The sequence below is a fragment of the Nelumbo lutea genome, chromosome 2, assembly GCF_056320005.1.
Source record: "Nelumbo lutea isolate HS-2025 chromosome 2, American lotus-T2T, whole genome shotgun sequence".
Classification (NCBI taxonomy): domain Eukaryota; kingdom Viridiplantae; phylum Streptophyta; class Magnoliopsida; order Proteales; family Nelumbonaceae; genus Nelumbo; species Nelumbo lutea.
In genome coordinates this window covers 87359512-87370601 of record NC_142685.1, presented here as the reverse complement: position 1 = coordinate 87370601, position 11090 = coordinate 87359512, and the positions used below count along the sequence as shown (strand labels likewise).

Below are 11090 nucleotides of genomic sequence, written 5' to 3'. Positions count from 1 at the left end.
TCCCAGTTGGGAGAAGGTAGGAAATTTTTGAAATTCGCCCACCCATTCCGCAACCTTTATGGCGTCAATTAGATGGATCCTACCATTCTTTCATTAAGTGGATCGCTTGTTTTTCGATTAACTATGATAGGGATATGCATGAAATCAATTCCTATGATGAATATTCAAAGTCTGAATTGATTTATCTTTGGGTCAATGAGCAGTAGTGAAATTCTGATAGTGGATGTTATTCTAGACCAAGATTCCTTCTTTTGGTTAATTACAACACTCTAAATTGCCTTGCTTCCCATTTAAATTTTGTTCTCTTTAATTCTGATTTTCTTTCTTTCAAATCTGGTTTTCATTACAGACCCCCTCTCCATTTTTGATTCACATAGCACATAATTCCGGTTAGATATTCTCTGTGGGAATGATCCTTACTCGCACTACTACATTTTATTCTCACAAGTATAGGTTTTATTTTTGGGTGCCTATGACAGCACACCAAATTTTGGCGTTGCTGCCGAGGAGTTTTTCTAATATATTTTTGTGCTTCTTGTGATCCTTATTTTGTTTTTGAATTTTTGAAAAAAAAAGTTTTATAGATCACTTTGATTGTTTGTGTTTCAGCATAGATTATTTTCTATTTTATTTATTTATTTATTTATTTTCATCATTCTAGATTTATTTATTTATTTTTATTTGTTTTATTATATGTCATTTAGGATTTATTAGGTTTTCCTTAATTTATGCCTGTAACTCGATTCTCTAAGAAAGGTAATTTGCAGTTCGATCCGGAAATAGAAGGGACTTTGCGCAGGTTAAGGAGGGAAGCTTGGAGTCATTGCAAGGAGAATGATCCAGCCTTCGATTCTCTATTTGTTAGCGGATCTGATTTAAGAGAAGAGGTCATCATGGCCGGAAATCAAACCTTGAAAGAGCTTGATGCACCTGATTTGAATCAGTAATCCCTATGCATAACTTTTCCTGCTTTAGATGTTGATGTTAATTTTGAATTAAAATCTGGATTGATACATCTCTTACTCATTTTTCATGGTCTTGCAGGTGAGGATCCTCACAAGCACTTGAAGGAGCTGCATGTGGTATGCACGAGCGTGAAACCCATGGGGGTAACTGAAGAGCAAATCAAATTGATAGCTTTTCCATTTTCTTTGAAGGATTCGGCTAAGGATTGGCTCTATGATCTACCTTTTGGGAGTGTTACCACATGGAACTAGATGAAGAAACTATTCTTAGAGAAGTACTTCCCAGCTTCAAGGGTGGCCAATATCAGAAAAGAAATATGTGGTATAAGGCAATACAACGGGGAGTCCCTACATGTATATTAGGAACACTTTAAGAAGTTATGTGCAAACTGTCCCCATCATCAGATCAACGAACAACTACTTATTCAGTATTTTTATGAGGGATTTCAACCTATTGATAGGAACATGATCGATGCTGCTAGTGGAGGGGCTTTAGTTGATAAAACTCCCAAGGCCACGAGAAATCTGATTGCAAACATGGCGGCCAATTATCAATAGTTCAGCTATAGGCTCAACCCCCTAGCAAAGCATGCTAATGAGGTAAATATCTATTCCCTAGAATAATAAATTGCAAGTCTGACTTCTATTGTTCGTCAAATGGCTGTAGGTAACATGAAAACGGTAAAGGCTTGCAGGATATGTTCGGTAGTAGGGCATCCAAAGGATATGTGCCCAATTCTTCAAGAGGAGCCCATCGAGCAAGTAAATGCGGCAGGTGGTTTTCCAGGGAAACCGCAAATGAAATATGATCCCTATTCGAGCATGTATAATCCGGGATGGAGGGATCACCCCAATTTCAGCTATGAGAATCCACAAAACCGCCAAACTTTTTAGTCATATCAGTCGCACCCCGCTAGACAGCAGCCATCCCAAACTTCTAATTCAAGTATGTCTTTAGAAGATATTGTCAAATCTCTTGCCACTAACACTTTGTAATTTCAGTAGGAGACAAGGGCCAGTATCCAATGTTTGGACAATCGGATGGGCCAAATGGCGATGACAATTATTTGGTTAGAGGCACAGAGTTCGAGGGAATTACCCTCTCAACCGATTGTGAATCCAAAAGAAAATGTAAGTGCAATCATTTTGAGAAGTGGTAAAGAGGTTGAGGCGCCAGCAAGGGCAGCCCCCGCATTGTCAAATCAAGGAAAGGAGAAAGACATCATTCTCGATGACGATGAAATACCCAAGCGTAAGTTTCCTCCTCTCTCTGATTATAAACCGGTACCTCCTTTTCCTCATGCTTTAGCAGAATCTAGAGAAGATGAGCAGTATAAATATTTTTATGAGACTTTTCATAGATGTGAGGTAAACATTCCACTCTTAGATGCTATTAAACAAGTACCTCATTATGCTAAATTCCTAAAAGAATTGTGTACACATAAGAGGAAACAGAAACTAAAAGGATGTGAAAAGGTGAGAGTAGGGGAGAATTGAGAAGGCCATGTTAGACTTAGGAGCTTCTATCAATGTCATGCCATATTCTATATATGCTTCTCTAAAACTTGGACCTTTGAATAAGACTAGTGTAGTGATTCAATTGGCTGATAGACTTAATGCCTATCCTAAGGGTGTAGTTGAGGATGTTCTTGTGAAAGTAAATGATTTGGTTTTTCCTGCTGATTTTTATGTGCTTGATATGGATAATGGTGATCAAACACTCCTATTCTACTAGGAAGACCATTTTTAAAAACATCCAAGACTAAGATAGATGTTTATAGTGGCACACTCACCATGGAATTTGATGGTAAGATTGTTAAGTTTAATATTTATGATGCCATGAAATATCCTACTGATGATGATCCTATTTGTTATGTTGATGCGATTGATTCTTTGGCACAGGAAGTCTTCGAACCTAATGGAAATGATGGATTAGAAGTCTCCATTAGTAAACATCTTGAGAAAGAGGAGCCAATGCTGCATGCTAATTTGCAGGAAACTATTGCAGCATTGGATGATTCTCCAGACTTACAACAGTCAGGTAATGCTCTTAATAGTATGTTGCCGATTTCTAACAGGAAAAATTTACCCTTTATTTTTCAGGCCCCCGTTCCAGAATTGAAGCCTCTCCCTAATCACCTCAAGCATGTATTCCTTGGAAATGGAGAGACATTATCGGTGATCATCTCTAGTAGCCTTAGTGCACCACAAGAAGAGCAGCTTGTGCAAGTTATCAAGGAGCAAAAGATGGCTATCGGTTGGATGATTGCAGATATCAAAGGAATCAGCCCGTCTACATGCTTGCATCACCTCTTACTTGAAGAGGAAGCAAAACCTTCCTGTCAACCACAAAGAAGGTTGAACCCACCCATGATGGATGGAAGGGGAAAGCACCGGAAGTTGCAACCATAAGAGTTAGAGGGTCCAGTTTATGCTGATTAGAAAAGGGGAAGTTTGCTTTTTCTTTTTCTCTTCTTTTTTGTTTTTGCATTTATAGTTTAGTTGTTTCAGCACTTTCTTTGCATTCTACCCTACATTGGGGACAATGTAAGTTTTAAATGTGGGGGAGGGGATTTAGGTTAGAATTTAGGTTGCATTTTAAAATTTAATTTAGGTTGTGTTTTCCTGCATTTGTTAAAAAAAAATAAAACTCAACTCTTTTGAATCAATTGAAACAATGTTTTGGGGCAACTCTTGTAAACTTTGTAAAGAAATATGATTAGGAAATACAGGATTCACCTGAATCCATCCCCTTTTTAAGCTAGTCCTAGGTCCAAGTTTAAGTAAATAGGGTAAATATTTTACCAAGCAATTCAATTGGTAGGACAGAGCATAAAATGCACCTACCAACTAAGCAATTCAATAGTAGGACAGAGCATAAAATGCACCTACTAGCCATCAATTCAAACAGTGGGATGGAGCATAAAATGCACCCACTGACTAAGTCCTAAAAGTGAGATGGAGCATAAAATGCACTCACTTCCACCAAGAAAAAAAAATGTTTTCCCTAGTTTACTACCTGGTTTGTAGTAGAAAAAATTGGATTGGTTGATGGATGAGTTGTGTATAATTTGGTCATGTTGATTTAATGGTTTGCAATAATTAACCTAGAACGCTTGTGGAAAAAGATGAAGGAAGATTGATTTAAACTTTGGTAGAATAGTTTGCTTAGTTTGCTTAAAATTTGTCTTGCCTTTAGTTTGCTTAAAATTTGTCTTGCCTAAGGACGGGCAAGGTCTAAGTGTGGGGGGATTTGATGAGAACAAAAAATATCATATTTTTCTCCCTTAATAATTAGCCTTTTATGTTTATTTTATACCCAAATGCACTCATAATCATGTCAATCGGAGTCCGGATGAGAGAGTTATGCTCAATCTACCACTTGGCACCAAAACTATATAAAATGACCCAATTAACCTAGAACGCTTGTGGAAAAAGATGAAGGAAGATTGATTTAAACTTTGGTAGAATAGTTTGCTTAGTTTGTTTAAAATTTGTCTTGCCTAAGGACGGGCAAGGTCTAAGTGTGGGGGGATTTGATGAGAACAAAAAATATCATATTTTTCTCCCTTAATAATTAGCCTTTTATGTTTATTTTATACCCAAATACACTCATAATTCTTATACTTTGGTTTAAGGCACGAAAGGAGGCGTTAGGTGAGAAACAAGGCTAATCGGGTCATTTTACATAGTTTTGGCGCCAAGTGGTAGATTGAGCATAACTCTCTCATTCGGACTCCGATGGACATGATTCAAGATGCGTTGAAAAGATAAGGAAAGTTATACAATTTTCCTGCTTTTAAATTTAATAGATTCAAAATGCATCAAGATCAAAATTGGGTCCGAATTCTCTACAACTGCACTGGTGACGAGTTGAAGACATTCCTTAGCCTTGAAGCTTTCATCCATGATTTCACCACTCTCTCACTCACACAAGAACTTTGTTTTATCTTATTTTTGAGTTTTTTTCTGGATAAGTCAGACTTGTAGATTGTCCTAGAGGAATTTTAGGAGATTTTGTAGGCTTCTCTTGGGGGAAGTAGATAACTCATAATCCACCAAAATGTGAGATCTAATTTGGTTTCTATTGTTTAATTCATACTTTGGATATCAAATGTTCTTCTATGTTCATATCTATGATTGTTTTGTTTGATTGCTAGGAAGACCTACTAGTTTATTATTCATTACAATCTATTGCTAGATTAGATATCAAATCTGTAATTGTTTGGTCCCTTTAATCTGCGAAGCAACTAGAATTTAATGATTTGTTGCGTTAGAAATCGTTAGAAATCCTTGTGTTGTTTAGCTTCATTGATCTCTAACGGTTAAGGCTTTTGCTGGATTAAATTTTTAACACTTGTTTAGGGGTTGTTCAGTAGTAAGGGTTAAGAGGATCGCTTGTTTTCCAATTAACTATGATAGGGAGATGCAAGAAATCAATTCTTACGATGAATATTTGAAGTCTGAATTGATTTATTTTTGAATCGATGAGCAATAGTGAAATTCTGATGGTGGATGTTATCCTAGACCAAGATTTGTTCATTTGGTTAATTACATGATTCTAAATTGCCTTGCTTCCCATTTAAATTTTGTTCTCTTTAATTCTAATTTTCTTTCTTTCAGATTTGGTTTTCGTTACACACACCCCCTCCATCTTTGATTCACATAGCACATAATTCAGGTTAGATACTCTCTGTAGGAACGATCCTTACTCGCACTACTACATTTTATTCTCATGAGTATAGGTTTTATTTTTGGGTGCCTACGACAGCACACCAAAAAGGCAAAAATGAGTATAAGTATGAAGAAAAATCTATGTACAAAGCAATCTGAAGGCTAAGTACGTACCACCATGCAATGCGTGGCTGCTTGGGCCCTGAGCTAAGCAACTGGCATGTCAGCCCAGCGAGTGACCTCCTCAGTGAATACCGTGTCCTTGCTCTTGAGAAGGCCAAACTTCAGAGTCAAAATTCTCCAGACTGAAGTATCGCTACCCGAAGAAGTGGTGGTCGTTGGTACGGCTGAGGCTCTGAAGAGGTTGTCTCCTCGGGCATGTAGGGCGGAGTGGCCTTGTCTGTGTCCTCAACCAAATCAATTATGGGAGGCTATTCAGTGATGGGTGGGTGCTCGGGGGCGGAGGTGGCGACGTCAGAGGTGGTGGTCTCAGTGTGGAGGTGAGCCTTCTTGGAGGCCCTCTTCTTCTTCTTCCCCTTTTGTACGCTCCCAAAGAGCTCATTAGTAGGGACATCGTCCATGATAACTGCAACAAGTGATGAACTAAGTTAGATACAACACCAAAGTAAGACAAATAGAGAAAAGAAGATACAATAGTTGGCGACCTACCTAGAGGGCTTAGACCGGCTTGTGTGAGCTTCTCCTCGGTCACAAAATTTTTGAACTTTAGGCTGAGATTCTCCCAAGATCGAACCTCCTCTCATGTTTTTGGGTCCAATCTAATGCTAGGGTCTTGGACAGCTGCCCTTCTGTGAGTCGGGAAGGGTGACCCCTTGGTGTTACAGACCACAAAGTAGAGGGTAATGGCACTTACAATGTTATTGATGGAATTCGGATGTAGCTAGTCTATGGCAATGTCAAAGAACTTAACGACTTCGATTATGAATGGATGGAGTGGAAAATGCAGCTCGGCTATGAGCTACTCCTCGAAGACCATGATCTCATCATGACCGTGATCCCAAGGAAAGTTGCCTAAGGGAATACTATATATAAAGTCATTAGGAAGTCTGTACTGAGCTACTAATGATAGGAGCCTGTTCATTGTTATTGTAAATGGACCAAAGTTGACCGGCAGGCAACCTCACTATGAGGTGGAGGCCAACTTGCCAGAGGCTTCTCGATCTCACCGAGGTGAGTCTGCCTCGGGCGGATTGGAGTCCACATCCTATGCCGAAGTACCCACCTCGGCAGGATGAGGCTTTGCGGTCAGTGCCGAGGTCCCCCACCTTGGCCCCATCAGACTCACTACTCCCATCTAGAAGGCTATCTAAGCTTAAGGATAGACATATTAACAGAAAGGACAATGAAATCGAAAGCAAAGGAAGACGTACTCACCAAAAGAAGACCGAAGGAAGCAAGACAAACTCGGATCCAGGAATAGCTGACATCAAGTTGGGATACTTGTACGTGACCTTAAGGACTTTGGATTTGCGGTTTTGTAGTGAAGAAAATGGGTCCTTCATCCTTTATTTATAACCAGTATATCTGGTAATCAATGATCGAGATTTGCATGATCCAATGGCTCCTAGGAAACTAACTACATGCTTCCCAAGGTTGAAATCAGTTTAGCACACGTTTTGACGTCCATGGAGATTATAGTCAGCTTGACATCTGTACGTACCTGATACACAATCTGGGTCACTTCCTGGTTGATCCAAATGGTCGAACAGGTCTGACCAACAATCCACCCTCCATATCACCTAGACTTCGTGCCAAATCCACCTGGGCTCGTCATGAACTCCCCGCACTGGGTTAGGATCCCTAGCACGAGGAGTAGCGGGAAATTGATGTAGAGTAATTTGGCACGACCTAGTAAGTAAAGGTCACATGGACGGGATCTGCCCGTAGGATGACAACTCAACAAGAGGAGCCTAGTCAGCAGTTTTTAGAGCTCAAGTGTTTGGTCACCTCGGTACAAAGCCACCTTGGCACAAAGCCACTTTGGCATAAAGTCACCCCGGTATAAAGCAGTTCAGAGCCTATGAATCGAAGTGACACATAATCGACTCCAGAAGCTTCCCAGCAAACTCTGAAACTCACGGGATCACGCCGCGTAATGGTAGGCCTTATCCTCTCTCCACCCGGTTTAGGCAGATACAGTAGATTTCATTGACTAATACGTTACTCCCCGACTAAAGCAAAAATGGATCTCATCTACTCAAGCTGAAGATCCCGGAACCGTTTCATGAGATCCCCAGCAACTTAGCTATATAAGGGAAACAACACCTCTAGGGCCCAGGTATGCACGATTACTTACATTCAAGCTCTCTAGCATACAAACTTTAGCTCGCAACCACAACAAGAATACTAACTTAAGCATCGGAGTGACCTCACCAGGTCATCCACCCCGGTCTCTCTGATCCCTGTTTGCAGTTTGGTCCAACTTGCCACGTGAGTACGTCGAGGCCACCTTCCATCTAGGAGCTTCCAAATCACACATCATCAGAAACCAAAACTGTCGGCTATTGATTTCAACTGTGTTAGAGATTATTTTTGAAAAATATATATATTTATATGAAAATATATACATATTATGTTTTATGAAAAAGGTTCATAAAAAGTTTTAATTCCCAGGATCCATCCGAGCAGAGAGTGCAACATTGTACCTTGCAGCCGAAGGAGAGGTCCTCTCTTGTCAAGCAATGTTTGATCATTATGGGCTGAGAGGTTAAGTGTAAGACCATTTAGGGCTTTTATACCTGATGGGCTAATCTCACTTAAGAACCGTAGTCCTTGGGTCTTCATAAGGTGGCTGGACTCAATGACCATTTAGTGTAATTGTTGGGTCCATTAAGAGCCCATACTGATGGACTCAGGGGTTCACTGTGTACAATAGTTATATGGCTTTTGTGAGATCAATGTTAGGGTCCCAAGCCATACAAAGAGAGCCAAGTTATCCAGTAATTAAAAGGGGAAATGAGCCTACTTACTTAATGGGCCTAGGGCTCAAGATTAATATGATTAATCAAGGTGTCACATGACAACTTAAGCAGTCATGTGACATGGGGCGAATATGGGTATGGATTTGGGTTTGGATAAGCAAATAAGATAAGGGGATAAGCCTTATCACTTAAGGAATCCAGATCCAAATAAAGATTTGGATTAGGAAACTCCTAATTAGATTAGGAGAAGTTGATCCTTAAGGCTTATAAATAGAGGGGGCGGATTGCTTTAGTTTCATCTTTTTTTGCTCTCAGTTCTTGCTGCCCTACCCTATTTGACCTCCAGTTTCTTGGACTGATCAAGATTGGATCTTGATTTTGACTTTTTGCAAGAAAAATCAGATTTAATTCATGATCACCATCCCTTGCTTGATCCTTGCTAAAGGATTGTAGTTTTTGCTCAAGGACTGTATTGCTAAACCTATTTCATCTCAAGCTATACCATCTTCAGAGGAGGCAGGTTTTGGTACTTTCTTTGGGCATGAACACGTTGGGAGCTACACGTGTAGATTCCATAACAGGTATTGCTCTCCCATTCTTTTGGTTTCAGATCTGGTCTGGTTTGTTTCAAGAACGATCCTTGAAAATATAGTTTTTCTAAAACTGGGAATATGATTCTCAGAAGGGAGAAAAAAATTTTTGAAATTTGACCCAGCCACCCTACATGGTTTAGCCATCCATATGATGGATCTCCCTTCCCTTTAGGGGTATCAGAGCCAGGTTCAAGTCTTGAACCAAATTTTGATCAGATCTGAAGTAACACAAATCGACAGAAACTGTTATACCTGATTTGTGTAAATTAGCAATTTTTTTCTAAGAATTCGGTTATCAGATTTTGATGTTTGATCTGAAATTAATTTTTTATTATTCTAAAATAATTTTATAATGGTTCTATGATTATTTGTTGAATTTTTGGGCTCTTTGTTATTCAATTTAATAGTAATCATATTACTAAATAAAATATTGTAACCATCCTTGCACAATTTTAAAATAGAAATCAAATTTCTTCTCAAAGTTGGTACATAAAGACAATCTTTAAGTTTGATAATGCATTCTCTGAAAACTAATTCTACAGTTCCTATAGTTGTAGAAGCAACAGTTGCAGAAATTCCCAAGTAAATATCACCTCGTCGTCACTCAGGCTTCTGCTTTCTCTGAACCATGCATGAGTAGAAGCCCTGGAGTCAATACACTAGGGTGCAAAAGTGACAAACATATTAGTCTCTATGACAAGAGATTTGAAATTACCTTCTTTGTTCTTGGTTTCTAGATATTAAGGATAGTTCATCTTCCAGTGTCCGGTCTGTTTGCAAAAGTGACATACATCCGATGCTTTGTCCTTCTTTTGCTTTTTTGGCTTGCCTACTTTTTTCTGATCCCTCTTCTTAGCCTTTCTCTTTCTCTTGCCTAACTTGCCCCCTTCAACATGCATGGCTATTGGCTTATCCTTCTTTATTAGTTCTTTGGACCTCTGCAACATATTGTTGAGTTTCTAAAGGCTAACTTTTAACTTGTTCATGATGTAGTTCGTGATAAATTGATTGACGAAGGGAGGCAGAGAGTTTATGATTGCATCAGCTTTTGTGTCCTCATCTAGCTAAGAACCAAGAGCCTCCAGTTAATTAATATAACCCATCTTTTTTTAAAAATGGTCATGGACCTGTTGGCTCTCGGTCATCTGGGTGGTCATCAACAATTTGAGGACCTTTTGATGGAAAAAGCAATTATGCTCCTCATACATGGTCTTTAGACTATCCAGGATGTCTTTAGAGACTTTGATCTTATCGAATTGCCTTTGGATAGCATTATCTAAATATTCTATGATGTAACCCTAGGTAGGAGAATTTTTCTTCTCCTATTCCTAATACTCTCTTCTATGGGCCACAGAAGCCCTATCACCCAGACGTTCCGGAGTAGGGTTCTTAGCAACCTTGTCCAGTTACTTGGACATCAGAACCATGTTAAGGTTACAAAACTAGTCAACATAATTGGGTTCCTTAAGCTTATTATCATCCAACAACTTGGTGAATTGTTTGTTTACCATTTCTAATAAAAGGCAACAGTGATTAGTCCCCAACCTAAAATTGATTCATGTTAATAACATAAAAGGGTCTTTTATCTATGTTCCATCTCCATTTATTCATCTCTGACATTTCCCTTCTATATCAGTGACGAAGACTCAGTGTATGTTTTTGGAAATGTGGGAAATCACATAGGTGCAAGGAGCCAACTATTATGAACGATCATATCCGCTCATCAAATGAGCTTTCCCTTTGGCCTCTATCAGACAAGATTCATTACCATCTTAAGTTAAAACTTTCTGTCTAGTAAGTGTTGACCCATCATATCGTGGACCCTCAGGTAACATGAAAGAGTCTTCCATTTTAGGATAGGCCCTTCCCACATTATTTTATGATGCCCCTATCATCTCATGAAGCAATCTAGCCAA

At 39.1% G+C, this 11090-nt stretch overlaps 1 protein-coding gene across 1 annotated transcript; it reads left to right on the top strand.

Annotated features, from left to right (window-relative positions):
- The first annotated feature begins 2015 nt into the window (after positions 1 to 2015).
- On the top strand, positions 2016 to 2700 carry LOC148871729 (uncharacterized). Its single transcript, XM_088970055.1, has 2 exons — positions 2016 to 2441; positions 2548 to 2700. Exons 1-2 carry the CDS (start codon positions 2016 to 2018, stop codon positions 2698 to 2700), a joined length of 579 nt encoding a protein of 192 aa, XP_088826181.1.
- Positions 2701 to 11090: the final 8390 nt, after the last annotated feature.